Source organism: Protopterus annectens, chromosome 3.part1, assembly GCF_019279795.1.
Source record: "Protopterus annectens isolate FY-2018-M chromosome 3.part1, PAN1.0, whole genome shotgun sequence".
Lineage (NCBI taxonomy): Eukaryota > Metazoa > Chordata > Ceratodontiformes > Protopteridae > Protopterus > Protopterus annectens.
The window spans coordinates 1,290,280,284-1,290,299,049 of record NC_056732.1 but is presented as its reverse complement, the minus strand read 5'-3'; the positions used below and the strand labels follow the sequence as shown (position 1 = coordinate 1,290,299,049).

At 42.0% G+C, this 18,766-nt stretch overlaps 1 protein-coding gene across 1 annotated transcript in view; it reads left to right on the top strand.

The window, feature by feature from the left end:
* The window catches only part of RHPN1 (rhophilin Rho GTPase binding protein 1), a 1,554,789-nt gene that overhangs the window by 824,778 nt on the left and 711,245 nt on the right, over positions 1 to 18,766 (top strand). The window contains exon 6 of the mRNA XM_044067337.1: positions 17,173 to 17,297. Coding sequence (XP_043923272.1) covers positions 17,173 to 17,297 — 125 coding nt within the window. The remainder of the gene's footprint in view (positions 1 to 17,172; positions 17,298 to 18,766) is intronic.

Here is an 18,766-nt window from a genome sequence, read left to right as displayed (position 1 = left end):
GTGAAAAGTTTGTCATGTCAGGTTATAGCCCTCCTTCAGACCCCGGCTCCATCGGCAGAGTTAGTCCTGAGAGCACTAGGCTCTATAGCGGCGGCAATCAGGTTTTGCCTAGATGCGTGTCTACGAATGAGGATTCTGCAATGGACCCTTCAAGTCCAGTGGTCTCTGTTGCTACATCCGTTGAACACCCCTATTCCCCTGAGCAGGGCTTGCAGGGATTCCCTCCTCTGATGGCTTCGCTCACGGGAGCTGCGGGAAGGGAGACCCTTCATGATGCCTCCGCCCCAAGCCACGTTGACAACTGATACTTCTCGCCTTGGGTGGGGGGGGCATTCTTTGGGAAGAACCGTCCAAGGCACGTGGACCCCCTTAGAGACCTCTTTGCATATCAATGTCCTAGAGATGAGGGCGGTCCTTCTGGTGTTGCAAGCTCTCCACGACCTTCTTCCTCTTCTAGGAACTATTGTGGTTCAAACAGACAACATGGCAGTAGTCTGGTACATAAACAAACAGGGAGGGACCAGATCGTATCCTCTTTGTCGGGAGGCTTTGAGAGTTTGGGAGTGGGCGATATCTACCTACTGCTTTCTGGTAGCAACGCACATTCCGGGTCGGTCCAGCATTCTGGCGGACAAACTGAGTTGCGTGATCCTCACACCGTACGAGTGGTCTCTGAAACCATTGGTTGTGAAACAGATCTTCTTCAAATGGGGTCTACCTTGCTGCGATCTTTTCACTTCTCCGTCAAACACAAAGTGCAGTGAGTTTTTCGCAATACTTCCCCCACCAGGGGAGAGCCCCAGAGACACTCTGGTTCATGCTTGGCCACCCGGTCTCCTCTATGCTTATCCCACCCTTCCTCTTATGATGAAGTTCATTCAGAAAGCACATCGGTTGGGGAGCAGAATTATCCTCATAACCCCATTCTGGCCTCGCCAGATCTGGTTCCCTTCTCTGCAGTCTCACAGTGTAGTTCCTCCATGGATCTGAGATCCCATTCCGGATCTGATTTCGCATCCTGCGGGTTTGCAACCCCCAAACCTGGTAAACCTCAAGCTCGCGGCTTGCTTGATCCAGTTCCACTGATGGCAAGGACTCCCGGCATCTCATCAGCAGTAAAGGCCATTCTAGTAGCGGCTCACAAGCCTGCTACCAGGAAAATTAACAGTAGTAAATGGAAGCATTTTTCTGTCTGGGCTAAGGACAAAGGCTTAGATCCCTTTACCGTCCCTATTCCGGCGGTTCTTGATTTTCTGCCACACATTTTTCATCAAGTAGCCAGTGCATCTACAGTTAAAGTACAATTGGCAGCCATTTCCCATTTTCATGTAGGGGATGGGCTGGGATCTTTAGCTTCTGCGAAGATATGCAAAACCTTCTTGAAAGGTATTTTTCTATTGAAACCACCAGTTAAGACTGTGGTTCCACCATGGGACCTAACTTTGGTTTTACAAGCATTGACAAGCCCACCTTTTGAGCCTGCCGCCTCAGTTCCATTAAAGTTCTTATCATGGAAAACAGCCTTTCTAGTTGCTATTACTTCAGCCAGGAGGGTTTCGGAACTTCAAGCCCTTTGCTTGAAACCCCCCTATCTAATCTTTCAAAGGGATAGAGTGTCTCTCAGGACTAACCCTTCATTCTTACAAAAGGTGGCTTTGGAGTCGAATATTAATCAGTCGATTAATTTACCAGTGTTCTTTCCCAACTTTCAGAACAAAGGGGAATACAAATTACACAAGTTGGATGTACATAGACAACTACGTTTTTACTTGCACAGGACGAAGGATACTCGCAAGGCTGATCAATTGTTTGTGTCCTTTGCCAAATCTGCTCTGGGTAGAGCTATTACCAAAGTTACCTTAGCAAATTGGATTTCACAGTGCATCATTCATGCGTATGTAGCCTCAGGTAAACCTGCTCCTATAGGAGTCCATGCCCACTCAACACGATCCATAGCCACATCAGCAGCCTTCTGGTCCAGGGTTCCCCTGGACAACATATGTTCAGCAGCTACTTGGTCCTCTTCCCATACATTCATTTCTCATTATAAATTGGATATGATATCCAGGAGTAGGGCTTTCTTTGGCTCCGCGGTGCTTCGGAATATCCTTCCTTGAGGGCCTCCCAAGGTTTTAGGTAGCTGGGGACTCTGTCCCACAGGTTGCAGAGCAAATGAAGTAACTACTTCAGATAAAGACGTTATGTACTCACCATAACGTTCCATCTGAGTAGGTAATTCATTTGTCTGCAACCGACCCCCCCTCCATGCCCCCTAACCATTATTGTGGTTCCTGATCATGATTGAGATTGTTTCATGTGTTTAGGCATTACTGTACTCATCACTCATCAGACCAATGATTGAGTACAATGCCCCATTCGGAATGTATCTGACCCGACACCTGCAGCAACTGGAAAGGCCCCAAAAGTTCCTCACCAAAAGGATAAAGGGTCTCAAAAACATGTCTTATGCTGCCCGACTGAAGGAACTCCAGCTCTATTCAGTCGCTTACCGTCTGCTCAGAGGTGACCTGTGCCTGACATACAAGGCCATGTCCAACCCGGAATTGATGAACATGCTTCACCTCAAAAAATCTAGATCCTTCAGAACTACAAGGGCGGGAGACTTAAACCTAGACACGGTTATTAATAGGACGTGCTGGAGGGACAGATTCATCACCCAGAGACTCCCTATGCTGTGGAACAAAATCCCGGTACATGTGAGGCAGAGCTTTGTTCAAGAGAAATCTTGACCAATGGTTGGGAGATCGCAGATATACCCCAGGGATTTACCGCAGTGTCACTGCTTGACAGAGGCACAGCAAAATAATGGGCAGAGTATCCTTCAAACTAAAGGGGTGGCGAAAGCCACAAAACTCTGGGCTAGGCTTATAAATGCCCTTGGGCAGATAGCCTAGTATGAACCTATGAACCTATGAACTTGGTCCTCTGTCGAGGGTCTTAGTTGTTAGATTAAGCAAACTCGATCTGAGGAAAGGGAGCATGTAGCAGGGGATTATGGGTAAAGGGGAGGAGCCAGGAGCTCGGATCTTTTAGCTAGTACAGCTGCCGGCTCGGATCCGAGGTTGGATCCGATACCCACAGGTTGCAGACAAATGAAGTACCTACTCAGATAGAACGTTATGGTGAGTACACAACTTCCCTCTGTAGCCAGCCCTTATAGTAACCCGATTACAAAAGTCCCTCCCACCCCTCTTTCATTGCTATTGTATGTTGTGTAAGCTATTCAAGTTCTCTTCCCACCCATTGTTTTCCATAGATCCATGATAGATCTCTGATACTGAGTGCCACCCAGCAAACCAGTATTGCTGTTTAGTAAACCTCCTTTACTACATATTGTCTGCTGCTCATTTCCCCAGAGCTCAGCAATGCTTGGCATCATAGCCCCTGAGTTCCAGAAGTGTTTTACTTGTATCCGGTGCCATCCAGGCAAAGCTAAGTACTTTTGAGTACTAAATTGCACTTGTTTAAGTTATTTTGAGTGATTGCTACTGTTCCCTGCTTTTATTTGTGCATTTCTCTGTATTTTTGTTTTGTAAAAAAATATTGCTTTTCATCTCACAGTTACTGCTGTAAGACTGTCTTGAAATCGCCTTCAGCAAGGGATTTCCAGCTAGTTGTTTAATTGGTTTGTGGTAACACTGCACTTGTGGGTCTCTTCTATTGTGATTTTATGTTAGGGAGACTGGGTTTATTCACCTTGTGGCAGGTGGCATGTGCCTTGTCTGTCTGAGTTGGAAAACACACAAAAGGGCTCATAGTGCAGTTGTTTTATTGGCCATACGGCTCATTAGTTTGTTTTCATTTTTTTGTGATGCTATAAATTTGGTACGTTTGCATGGAGGTGCTCACTGCGAAGCAATGCTTAGCAGTTCCCTGTCCAGTAGCAAACACATAGAAAGCACATTTTCCCTATACAGTGGTCCACAAAACTGTGCCCTCTAAGGCAATAAATATAAATCAAATACCTTGTCTACTGGCAGGCCTAAACAGCTATCTGGGCATTTGGTGGCAATATTAATAGGTTTAATCAAATTCATTATTGTGTAAATATTAAAGTCAGCAGAATTTAGTATTGTTTTTTAGTAGAATTTAGTATTGTTTAACATAATATGCCCCAGTAAAGCTCCCTTATTAGTCTGAACCAACAAAGCACCCTTAATAGCCTTCTAACACCAATATACTACCCCCTTGTAGCTTACCAATCAAAGGACTGGACAGCATGGATATGCAATTTCCTAACTTCTCTTTAGCCATCTTGGTGGCTATGGGCATGTTGATACACTTAATCCTTAAAAAAAACAGATACAGCATGTACTTACACAAAGGCACTAGAGGCTAAACTCGCACATACAAGTGCACATCATGTTGTCAAAACCACACACAAACACCCACCTCACATAGGGCATAGCACATACATAAAGTAATGCATGCTGTGGCACTTGAAAGCAATCACCCTAAACAACAAAGATCGCTTAGACTACCCGTTGGCAAAGCAATGCCTCAGCAAGCCCAAAGGCACTCAAAAACACCACCACCTATTACCACACATGTAGTCACTCTCAGTGGATCCCCAAACACTATGCCCCTAAGGCAAGCAAACACACTTCCTAGGACTCTTGTCCTAGGGGACTCCCACTGTAAGACATACTGAAGCCTTTCTTAACTAGGCTGAACAAGGAGAAGATAATGGTTATTTGCTTTTCTAAAGCCAGGATCTGCCAAATCACACACACTCTTGGGTCACTACACCACAGGTACCAATATGATTCCATCATAGTCCAGGTAGGTGTAAAAGATCTGAAATATACCTCCTTGGATTACATGAAGAGAGACATTATGGAGCTCTCTGTATGAGCCTAGCATTGAGCAATGTATTACCATCACCAAGGACAATGCCACAATATGAGCAAAAGATGATTGATTTCAACAGTTGACTGTTTTTCTGGTGTCATTCTAAGGTAATCCAATATTTGTCAGCGTGGGACAATGTAGTTAACAGACCAAGTTGCTTTGCCAAGGATGGTCTGCACCCATCCCCTCTAGACTTTCAAATACCGGCTAAAACGTTATTGGCCTCCATAGTGCCTTTTTTAGGCAATGCCAAATTGACAAACCTACTGATATCAAAATCAACTTAACTGAACTTCAAGGTATTACTTCTCAATGCCAGCAACCTAAACAAAACATGCATTCTCTTCAAGCCCTACTGACATAGACATCTGTGCAGTTACTAAGACATAGTTTAAAGTGGCAGAGAGTTCCCTGGCAGTGCAAGATTCCACATATTTAGACCAGTAGCTGTACAGACAAAGGCTAAAGCTGGAGGTGTCTCTGTATACATCTGTAACAAGCATACCTCTAGAGTGGTCAAACAGGATGATGCACTGGAGTTTCTCCAAATGCAGATCACCATAGACAAAATCCTGTACCATATCCTTGCCAACAGTAGGTCACCCTCCATGTTCCAGGAAGCTCACAGTGCATACCTGGACCATCTGGAGACAAATACCATCCAATCTAACACCCCATATGTCTGTATACTGGGAATTGTACACAACCTCAATTCTACAGGAACAGAGATTCCTGGACTTCAAAAATGCAAACACCCTTGACTAAATAGTGAATATGCCCACTAGAGGCTCCAGCATACTGGACCTCATACTCACAAATATGGGAGAGCACTGCATCCCCCCAGTGTCTTCTCCTCCCTGGTAAGGTCCAACCATAAAGCTGTCACCTTTGAAATCAAAATTAACTCTGGAACCCTAGGAAAACTAGTAACAGTTAGGAATTATTTCAAGGCAAACTACCTTTTATTAAGTAATGGTTTATCAAAATTCAATGCCCTGTCAAACCCCTAGAACACAGCAGCCTACACTGAATTGCTCTCAGAAACTCTGTGCGACCATGTGAGTAGCTGCACCAGGGTTACTGTACCTACCAGAAGTCCAGAACTAGCCCAAAAAATAAACTGCCCTGGTGGCATCCCAAATTAAATAGGATATACAACAAAAGGAAAAAATATGGCAAAAATCAGGAAGGGAAATGTTCACAAAGATAAAAATGGTCTCATCAAACTAAATAGGCAACTAAGAAGTTAATCAGATCAAACAAAGCTAAGGTTGAGGTTAGGATAGCCTTCCAGGTGAAAGAAAACCAAAAGGCCTTCCTCAGGTATGTTAGAAACCTCAAGGGCCACACACAGCAATGTGCTGAATTGGTGGTTAATGCACCACAATCAGAGAGTCTGGTGATTAATGGACAAATTCAGTTTCAACTTTATCCCCCCTCTCACCCCCAACCAGCCCACAAGAAATACCCTCAAGCATAACCCTTCCAGCTATATAACTAGGGTGCATGTACTAGCTGTACTTGCTAAAGCCAGGAACACAGCCACCATGGGCCCTAATAACATCCTGGATGCCTCTTGAACAGTCTAAAGTACAACTTATCCGGACCCTTGGAGTTGCTGTTTAACTATAGTCTTAAAACAGGCTTTGTGTCACAAAAATGGAGAACAGTGAAGGTCATCCCCCTTTGTAAGGGAAGACCTTCAACAGATGCTGGAAACTACAGGTTCATTAGTCTGACTAGTCTTATTTGCAAATCCATGGATAGAATGGTCAAGGAAATTATCAGCAAGGGGCATAGGAGACCTCCAGACAATACAGCCATCACAGTTTGGCTTTGTCAAAGGAAGGTTACACTTACTGAACCTGGTGAGCTTCTTTGAAAAGGTCATTAAAGCCTTGGATGGGGAGAAAATGGTGCATGCTGCCTACCTAAATCTGGCTAAAGCATTTGATACAATACCCCAACAGACATCGTCAACAAACTTATGGAACTAGGCATAAACCCCTTTGTAACACACTGGTTAGCTAACTGACTCATGGATAGGTTCCAAAAGTTTATAAAAACTGAACTGGTTAGAAACAACTGTTTCGAAATGCTGTAGGAGCTGTCATTATGCTTCATTCTAGTTACTTGAATGTAACCATTACCTGTTGCATTCAAGACTGTCAACTCTGTTCGTTTTGGAGGGTTAAGCCTAGAATGTATCAATGTGTGAGTTAATACTAGCTGAGGGAACTTACTAATATTTACTTTTTACTATTAACAGAAGAATGTGACAGTTGCTTTATACATAACCTTTCTAGCTTATGGACTAAGCTTCCCATTATAGTCTCTAGAAATTTGTCATCAACATTTTTCATAATAGTGTGTGTGTGTGTGTGTGTGTGTGTGTGTGTGTGTGTGTGTGTGTGTGTGTGCGTAATTGGGGTTACAACAGGCAAGGTTCTTGAAAGTTACAAGTCTGCATGCCTGACGGTCAAAACTGTGAAATGGTAAACCTGTTGTCTTCCTTATCAAGTAATTATAGTATTGTTTTTTCTCATAAACCAGTGCAGTTTTTCTTTTTTTTTTCTCCCATGTAGGGTTGTTAATACAGTCTTCTGCTCTCACAACATAACCAAGGCCAGATATTGTGATCTTTGAGCTTCCATAGTGTGAGTACCAGCAACAGTATCAGAAAGTCACTTTGCCAGGATATTAACTTGCCTCTACTGTTAACCCAATGAAGGGTTCGGTAACTTGAATCAAATATCTTAGAAAAATGTGGGACTATATTGTAAAGGTACCCCTTTCCATACAGACACCTATATCATCATTTGTCCCAGGCTCCTTAAACTTGCAGGTGGTTGGAAAGAATCCAGAAAATGGATTTGTCCATCTTGGCTGTTAGGGAACCAGATTCTAAATCCATCAGAAAAAAAAAACTTTTAACCTGCAGAATAAACAGATTAGCTGGTTTGAATTGGTCCTTTTAATTGAGGTAGGCTATGAGTAGCTTCTGCTTCTCTGACCACCCAAGCCACCCTCCCTTCTTAAGATGCATGACCTTGTACTCTAGATGGTTACTCTTCTCTCAGACTGTAGCCATTAAGTTTAATCACATGGTCAGTCCACCCACTATAGCTTAGTCCATCCCTGGTGTTAAGGCTTCTGCTGGTCTCTTCTGTACTTTTCTGCCTTCTTTTACACTTCCCTCATGTGTCCACATATAGGTGCTCCATTCTAGAGTCCATGCAATAACCAATTTATAATTTTTGTTTTATCTACACATTTTATGGTTTCACACTGTCAATTAACTATCTTCTGCAGTTTGTACAAAGAATAAAGGCTGTGTGATGTAGTTCCTTTGGTGTACGGGGTTTGATTCCCTCATCTCTCATTTGCCTGCTGTTTAACCCTTGAGCAAGTCACTTAACCAGACATTGCTCCCATGTTGTTCCTGAAAAGGGACCGAGCATCCAGTGGCCCATCTGATTAACAAATGGGTATTATTAGTGTGCTATTATTGTTATTGTGCAGTGAAATCATCCACAGTCTATACCCTCAAGTAAAGAAGAAAGATCTTTAAATGTTGTCTCTGACACTGGTACAGATGCATCTATCATCGGTGTTAGAAAATATACTAATTTGGTGTGACATCCTAGTCCCTGTCCTTCCATTATTAATACAGCACTCACGTAAATACATGCACTGTTTGTAATAATGCTGTGTTACTCCATATTTAATTGGATCTCTACAAACCTGACATTAGCTGACAGTGAAACATAAGTACATCCAGTCATTAAAAACTCATAATCCATCTGGGTTTCATTGTGTTTGGATATGATGTCTCTAAGTGATGTAGTTTGAGTCACTTTAATCTTCATAAAACTGTTTATCCTGCCTCTTACATTTACTCAACTGTCTTCATCTACAGTAAGGGACTGTCTCGTAATAGCAGTCAAAATTAAAAATTCCTCACTCTGGCATGTGTGTATACACCTCCTTCATGAGCTTTCACATGTCCCCTTGTATTCCTCATGCAGTTGTACTCCTGCAACTACATTCTCTCCTGTTCCACAATATCACATCTGTAAACTGATCAGGAAAGCTGAGACCATCATCTCTGACTGTATGCATACTTCCTTCTGATATGTGAGTGAATATGTGAAGATGTCTGTTTTTATCATAGCTTTTTAAATCTGTCTTTCTCAGTCGCTGTAGCTAGGTGTGTTATCTCCTAACAGAGTGTTATCTCCTAACATCTGGAAAAATGATTGGTGCAAAGGGCTAAGGCTGTGAACTGTAGTTCTTGTGGTACAGAGTTTGATTCCCTCATTTGCATACTGTACGACCTTGAGGAAGTCACTTAACCTGGCAGCGCTTGAGGCAACTGGGAGTTTGGGTTAGTCTCCTCGTAGGTCCCCTGACTGCAAGCATAGTAACAGCCTATGGACCTAGAAACCCAAGTTTTTTTATTATTTATTTATTGCCAGTTGCACCTTCCTGTTCAGGAGTTGGAAATAAGAGACATGCATACATGTTTAGCTTCTACAGTCTGTCAACTCCTAAGATCCTTCTATTGTGTTCATCATGGCTTTCGTCCTTTTTACAGTAGAGATTACTCTTTTACTCTACCCATTCCCTTCAAACAACCTTAATCTTGGCTAATCCATAAGGTTCCTTGATGTTTGCAAGGCTTTCAGCACCATAAATCTTTTTTCAGCATATCTTCAATTGTGGATTGGCTTGAGCCTACACTGCAGCGGCTCTCTCCAAGAAAGATACCAGACCTAAGTTGGAGGAGCACTACTTCGCCTCCTTCCCTTTGCGGTATCTGAAGGTTATCCTGGTTAGTATCATGTCCATATTTGTTGATGAAAAGTAAATTCTGTAGCTCTGTCACTTTTACCGGAGATGCAAGTAACTTCACCATTTACTACTCACATACTCGAATAGATGAAGTAAATACAAATCATCATCTACCCATATGAAAAATGATTTGATTCTGGTCTTATTAATGAAGCAAAAAGAAAACTATCACTTAAACTCAATGACACCTAAATCTGCTACAGATTTAAAATCCTATCCATTGTTGCCCAAACTTTCAAGCTTCTTAACGTCATTAATAATTAGAATCTATAGTTTGATCAATAGGAGAATAATTCACCTTTAATGTTGAAAAGAAGTTTTGTGTTCTTTGTGGTAAACGGCATAACAGAATAATCACAGCTAAGATCTTCTGTCTTCCTAGTCTGCTCTTGCATGTAGCTTTCTTGCTGACATGCATATATGCAAGAAAGTTATATTTGAATAATAGTTTCACTGCAAGCCTCCTTTACATCACTGTACCTGAAATATCCATAATGGCTAGAATTCCCAGTATGCTTAAAAGACTACAGACAAGGCAAGCACACTCGATCCTGTATCATACGGTTAAATCTGTGCTAATTCCCCCATTTATAATTTTACATTGCTACCCATAACTTCATTCATAAGGTTCACCCCTGAGTAAACCTCCTACTGCTCAAAATTGTTTCATAAAATGTATACTTTCTGTAATCATGTCTAAAATGTTGAATTATCTGCCATTATCTTTGTGAACTCTTCTCTTGTTCTTCCTTTGGAGTGTCCTAACTAACCACTTTTCTGTACCTAGTCTTGTCATGGTAGCTACACTGTTATCTAAACTGTATCCTACTTTACCACATCCTTCATTAAACTTATGTGTTTCTCATTCCTTTCAATCTTTGTCTTTGCAGGCCACTAATTTAGCCTTCAGCTGTCTGAATGTGTCTGCTGCTAACTACAATATATATATATATATATATATATATATATATATATATATATATATATATATATATATATATATGGATTTACTATACAATCTCAAAATACTCGAATTTCAGTATTTTGAGACTGAATAGTCGAAAAAACCCATACATGAAAACCCACAATCACGAACACTACAATCGCGACCATTCACACACACACACACACACACACACACACACACACACACACACACACACACACACACACACACACACACACACACATACTCCTACCTTAGAAACAAACATAACAAAACACACTTCACCTACCTATAAGCAGGGAGGCAAGCCCTCCTGCACCCCCCATGTGGGGGGCTGTGCCCCTCCCACCCCCCCTACTTATATATTCTAACTCCGAGGTCACACTAAACACATAAAGACGCAACAAACACCACCGCACACACTCACACACTAAAATACCTACCCATTATCCACAAACACACAACACTTACCTGAAACTCCAGATAAATCCACAAATCACACCACACGTCACGAACACGACACCACAATAGCGGCCGACATTTCTGGATTCGGCATAGTGTAGTTTCGCTTAACTGCACTTCCCACTGTCCGGTCTCGACGTACTGAATTTCGACATTTCAGTACATCGAGATTGTCTAGTGTATCCATATATATATATATATATATATATATATATCTCGCATCTAATTTCTCTAGGGCACACTGCAGTGTGCATTTTTTTTTTGTCTTACCTTTAAGCAACCCTGTGACTAGTACTTTCTCTAATACCTGCTGGAAAGCACTAGGAAGCCTTAAACTGATACAAGTACTCAACTCTCCTTGTTAATAAGGAGAAATTAATAGTAGGCACTAAACAGCCTATAATTGCAAAGAAACTTGGTAAGGTAAGGGAAAACAGCTCCTGTTCTTTACAAAAAAAAAAAAAAGCACCAAACTAGGCATGTTCAAGGGTCAGCTTCCGGTGATTTCTCCTGTCCACCTGGTGAATCTGGGCATACTGGGGCAATGCAGCAATTGCCTCATGTACACAGACAACCCTCTCCTCCTACCATCCAACACTACAACCTGTGAGACATGCACTTACATAACCAAAATGGAAGCAAAGCTCTCTCCACCCAAGATTGTGCTAGACAGTCAAGTGGAGAAGGTTAACACCCACACTACACCTCAAGCAACACATAGCCCTTCTAAACCCACACCACCAACACCCACATACAGCAACACTAAATCCACATATGCAGAGGCCCTTAACTGTAACATGCCCAAACAACAAGGACCTCTGAAGCTGAAATACAAACAAACACCAATCACAACCAAAGTATCACATAGTTCACAACACCAGTGTGCCACCCAGCAACAACCCCTAAGGCAAGACAATGTACCCAACACTTTAGTCATCGGTGACTCTATAGTCTGGCACACTGATGTCCCTCTCACCAGGTTGAACAAGGAGAAAATTACAGTCAGATGCCTGTCGGGTGCCAGGATCCGCCACAACGCATGCACTCATGTCACTCCTCAACAAGTACAAATATGACTCTGTCATTGTCCATGTTGGAGTGAATGACTTGAGACGTACCTCCCTGGACTACATGAAAAGAGACATGGAAGAGCTCTCGGATCATGTGGCCCAGGCAGGTATGACCCTAGCCCTGAGTAGCATCCTGCCTTCACCCTGAGTGATACCACGATATAAGGACAAAATGATTGACTTTAACAATTGGCTACGCTTCTGGTGTCATTCAAAGGGGATCCAGTATCTGTCTGCCTGGGACGACATGATTGGCAGACCATGATGCTTTGCCAGAGATGGTCTGCACCTGTCACCCTTGGGATTCAGGTTACTGGCTAAGGCTCTTGCCACCCCTAAGTTCAAAGGACAAAACCACCACCGTAAAAGGTACAAGCATGCAAAATCTGAAGGTAATGCTAGAAGTCTAAACCTCAAAATGCACTCTCTCGAGGCACTCCTAAAAATGGAGAACATCGATATCTGTGCAGTAACTGAGAACTGGTTCAAGGCTCCAGAGAGCACCCCTGCAATTCCAGGCTACAACTTTTACCACACTTTTCGGCCACCAAACCAGGGCCAAAACACTAAAGGTGGAGGAGTGTCAATATTCACCAAGGATATTCACACCACCAGGCTAGTTGCCCAACACAATGTGTCTGAAATTCTCCAGGTGCAACTAACACTAGGTAAGACTGCAATCCAAATTGTAGCTTGCTACAGATCCCCCACCATACCGCAAGATTCTCACTACAGCTTTCTAAACATACTGGAAAATATTAAGATAGAACCGAACACCCAAATACTGGGTGATTTTAACTACCCTGCCATTAACTGGGAAAACTACTCGTATACCAACACCTTTGCCCAACGGTTCTTGGAATTCATAAATTCCAACGCCATGGATCAACTAATCCATAGTCCCACCAGGGCCTCCAGTATCCTAGACCTGGTCATTACCAACATGGGAAATCGATGCTCCACACCTATGGTCACCTCCTCGTTAGTCAGGTCTGACCATAAGCTAATCACCCTTAACATCCACATCCCACCCCCACCTCCCAGTAAGGAAACCTCCATAAAAAACTTCTCCAAAGCCAACTTCATGCTACTCAAGTCAGAAGTGACAAACTTCATGACACCCATGCAGACGGGAACTGAAAGTTCAACTGCTGAATCCTACACTAAGGCACTGTACGAGCACATCCACTCATGCATAAATCGTGCCATCCCAAATAGAACCAAGATGCTGTCATCCAAAAAAGGAAGCCAATCTGGTGGTCCCCTGCCATAAACAAACTTTACAACAAAAGGAAGAAACTGTTGCAGAAAAGAGGAAAATCCCAGGATGCAAAAAACTCCCTTACCAGCCTCAGTAAGAAACTGAGATCCCTCATAAAATCCTCCAAAGCTAGTTACGAAAATAAAATTGCCAAAGATTCCAAAGACAACCACAAGGCATTCTATACCTATGTCAAGAATCTAAATGGCAATGCTGAGATCTGCTCTGAGCTAAAACAGAATGGCATTAAATATACTGATCCCAAGGATATTGCCAATATCCTGGCAGATCGATTTAGTGCCAACTTCACCCCCCTCTCACCCCCTAAATGGCCCATCTCAATACCGGAAGATTGCCAAATTCCGGTAATAACGGCCGCACAGGTAAAAAAACGCACTCTCCAAAGCTAAGAATACAGCATCCATGGGACCAGATGACATCCCGGGCTGTGTACTACATGAACTACAATATCAACTGGCACCTCACCTCAGGTTTCGTGCTCACTGAGTGGCACAGAGCTACAGTTATCCCCCTCCACAAGGTGGGATCCACCTTGGATCCCGGAAACTACCGTCCCATCAGTCTGAAAAGCCTTATCTGTAAGGCCATGGAGCGTATTATCATGGAACTTATAAACAAAGACATTGGCAACCTTCAAACGCTGGACCCCACCCAGTTTGGGTTTGTGAAGGGCCGATCTTGTCTCCTGAACCTGATTGACTTCTTTGAATCAGTCTCCAGAGCCATGGACAAGGGTAAGGTGGTCCACACAGCCTATCTAGACCTTGCCAAGGCCTTTGACATCATCCCCCACTCTGGAATCATAGATAAACTTACTAAGCTGGGCATTAATTATTACGTCACCCAATGGGTTACTAACTGGCTTACTGATAGAACCCACACTGTAAAAGTAGCAGACTCCAAATCCAGCTCCAGACAAGTGGAGTACCTCAGGGTTCAGTCCTGGGACCGCTCTTGTTTGTCATCTACTTCTCTGAAGTATAGGCCAACACTAAGGGACTCTAGCTAACAAAGTTCGCAGATGACTGCAAACTGGGAGCCATTATTGAATCCCCAAATGATGTGGATATTCTACAAAAGGGTCTTACAGAAACAAATGCTTGGTGTCAGAGCCATGGGCTCAAGCTCTATGCCAAGAAATGTATAGTTATCCCCTTTGGGAAAAAACATGTATCCGTGAATTACCATATAGGTGGCAGTGCACTAAACACCGAAAGTAAGAGACTTAGGGACACAGGTGGACAGTGGTCTCACCTTTGATAACTACATCGCCACAACAGTCAGGAAATCCTATGTAGCACACCTCATCACTAAGGGCTTTTCATCCAGAAAAAAGGAGGTCATTGTCCCACTGTACTCATCCCTCATTAGACCCATTATATAGAATACAACGCCCCGTTTGGTATGTACCTCTCAAGACATCTGCAACAACTGGAAAGGCCGCAGAAATACCTCACTAAAAGAATCACAGGCCTAAAGCAGATGCCCTACGCTGACCGCCTTAAAAAACTCCAGCTGTACTCTGCCGCATATAGTCTACTCAGAGGCGATCTCTGCTTAACATACAAGGCCATGTCAAATCCAGAGCAGTTGGACATGCTACACTTAAAGAAATCCCAATCCCTCAGAGCCACACGCACCAGGGATCTAAACCTTGTCATCACAATAAACAAAACATGCTGGAGGGAATAGGTTCCTGACCCAGAGACTCCCCAGACTCTGGAATAGATTGCCCATTCATGTGAAGCAGAGTGCCTCTTTGGCCCTCTTCAAAAGGAACCTTGACGTTTGGATGGGAGAAAGGAAATTCACCCCAGGGATCACATCAGTCACCCTGCTAGACAGGGGTCCAGGGAAGTAAATAGTGTGGGAAGAACTAGCCAAGGGAATTGTTATGGCTAGGCTTATATAGGCCCTAGGGCTGATAGCCTAGTACCAACCTATATATATATATATATATATATATATATATATATATATATATATATATGTGTATATATATATATATATATATATATATATATATATATATATATATATGTATATATTTTTTTTTATGTAACTTCAGTGATGCAAGATCTGTCTTATATTTTTGGCAGTGTCGAAGTCCCATTGCCATAGATCCAGAATGATTGTTATCACTGTCACTCTGCTGAAAAATGACATTGTTTTATGGCAGTGAACTGTTAAAACTCTTGTCAGTATTTGTGAAACATTCCTTATTTGTATTGCATATTTTTGTGTGTTGTCTTAATGCTGAAGATTTTCGTTCTAGTCCTTCCATGAAAATGAATTATGTCTAGTGAGAATCTCGCAGTCAACAAACACAGATAAATAAATTCATACAAAATATTTATGGATGTGATTTATCACACATACTTATCTACAATTTGCCAGCTGTATTGCATGCGGTATATGACTGACTTGCTTTTAAACAACTACTCCTTTCATCTTTTTGGCCAAGCTTGTATAACACCTATTACTTAATTTGTCTTTAGTATTGTCTTTTGTATCAGTTTGTATTTGTCTGCAATGTTTGTGTTTTTTGAAATTTATGTATTAATGGGGCCCACTTTTAAATTTCGAAATATCAAAATCTCGAGTTTTGACATGCCGAACTCAAATCATCGAGATTTTGGTATCTCGAAATTCAAAAGTGAACAAAAAAAAGTAAAATAATGTTTTTGCAGGGGGTCAAGCCCCCATGAACCCCCCACACCCCTCTACTTTAATATACCACCTCCAAGATATGAAGAGAACGGTAATGGAATGGGAGCATTACTGTTCCCTTCACTGTAGTGTGATCTCGGAGTTGGTATATTTAAGTAGGGGGAGTGTGGGGGGTGCAGGGAGGCTTGCTCTCCTGCAAAAACATTATTTTAGCTGTGTTTTATTTATTTTTTTTTCCCATTCACTTTTAACTTTCGAGATACCAAAGTCTCGATGTTTTGAGCTCGGTATATCAAAACTCGAGATTTTGGTATTTTGAAATTTAAAAGTGGACCCTGTATAATGATGCATTGTTTATGCTAGTAGTGCATTGCTGGAGCCAAGCTCCCCATTCCATGCATCTACAACAGATGTGTAAATTTCCAGTTGGGCAATAGGGGTCAGCAGAAAAATAGTTACATTATAAACATTGTCCTTGTTAGCAGACGTCCATCTGAAGCACATTTCTTGAACAGTGGTGGCTGTATGATGCATTTTGCTTGGATTTTGTATCTTATTTATTAAAATTGGATTCTGAGTGGTGTGTGACCTTCTTAGCTGTTGAAAAAGTGTTTGCATAATAGAAAAGTTCAACATTTTTATTTATTTTACTTTTGTATTGGAATTATATGTTATATTGTTTAGTTTTACCAGTTAAACTCTTACTTGTGATATTAATTTTGAAGTTTCAGATGTGCCTGCTACATTTTTGTTGTTAAATGACCCTTTATGATCGGTGCATCACTTTGTCACCTAACAAATGAATACTATTTATTTAGTTGTATTATTCTAATCTTCAAAGGAGATTTGTGTGCATTCTCCTTCATATGAATGGGATATTTCTTGGTACAGATTTATTGAAGCCATGTGAAGTGCCTAGATTATTGAACTGCTTTGAGCACTTAGTGTGATTTTTCTCCAAGCCACACTCTTTCACTTAAGACCGCTAAAATTTATTCTTCATTTGCTTCCTTCAGGCAATGCGCACACCAACTCGAAATGAAGCTGGGTTGGAACTACTAATGGAGTATTACAGCCAACTCTATTATCTTGAGAACAGGTTTTTCTCTCCGAGCAAGAATTTGGGCATCTATTTTCACTGGTTAGTTTTATATCTCCTTTTTTTTCTTTTTTGAGTCATTTGCATGTCTTTAAGAAATGGGCATATACATGCAGCTTCTGTGCACCAGAATGAAAGGCAATGCATTCCTTTTTTGTGATCAGAAAAAGCAGTGTCTAAAATAAATCATTAATATAAGAGTATTGGCCTCTCCTTTATTTTAGTACTCCCAAATAATCGACTCACCCTGTTAATTAAGAAAAATTCTGAATTTTGGAAGGTAGTTCAGTGAAAAGTGCTGCAGCGGTTAGTGTTGCCACCTCACAGCAAGAGGTTCTCCGGTTCGATTCTCGGCTGGGGTGCCTGCTGTGCAGAGTCTGCATGTCCTCCCTGTGGTCACGTGGGTTTCCTCCAGGTGCTCCGGTTTCCTCCCACATCCCAAAGACATGCTGTAGGTGGATTGGACATGTGCCTTCTGTGGAAGGTTGGGCGCTGGGCTGGCAACTCGACACCATAAAACTCCACTGCCAATCATGAGTGGACAGGTCATCCTCTGTGGCAACCCCTGACCGGGGAAAAAGCCGAAAGAAGAAGAATTTAATTGAAAAGTGCATCTCACAGGGTTCAGAGACACTAGGTGACTTGGAAATGTATAGGAGAGGAAACTAGGATTTTAAAAATTCTATCAGAAACCAACATTTTTCATAGGTAAAATTGCCCCATAGTACACAGTGGGAGATGGGTTAGAAGAGGTGGAACTGATTGGAGAATTTAGTGATAACTGGGTTCCAGACAGCTGATGCCCATTATGCGTAGCACAGTTGTTGTTAAAACACTTCTCTGCTGCTAGCCTTGAGGTTTTGTCCTCCTGGGCTTCATCTGGGTACTGCATCTTCTTAAAAAACATGCTGTACAGCCTGAGTGCATACAAATGAAGAAACAGAAATGGCCCCTATGTTTGTATTATGGAAGTTATTATTGCAGGTCATCCTGACAAGTGCCTTTAGCTCAGCCGGATATAGCCAGTTAAGTAAATGAAATGAGCAGTTAGATTAACATTGGTCTATTATGACTTTCAGTACTGAACAGTAACTATTTAGATAAAGCATGTCTGTAGTCCTTCTTGTTGGAAAGTGACCTAAGCTACACCAAGTTTTCAGCAGTTGTAAGCCTGGTGATCGTTAGCTTAGAGGATTAACGAGCTGGTAAGGAGCTGTTTCCTGTGGTCCAGGGGTGTAAGGTTTGATTCCCTCAACCTCCATTGCCTAACTGTGTGACTCTGAATTTATAAAATTGTTGAGCTGGAGTCATATTTCATCTACTATGACCTTGCATCACAAGATCCAGAGAACCTAGAGTTATGTAACAAATATGCCATTCGCTTTGATTAAAACATGAAACATGTCAAAACTCATAACAGGAGTACTTATAATTTAACAGCTGTTTTCCTTGGAAGAGGTATTTTTATCGTTTGAGGTTATATGGACTTGTGTATTGTTTATAAAGTACAG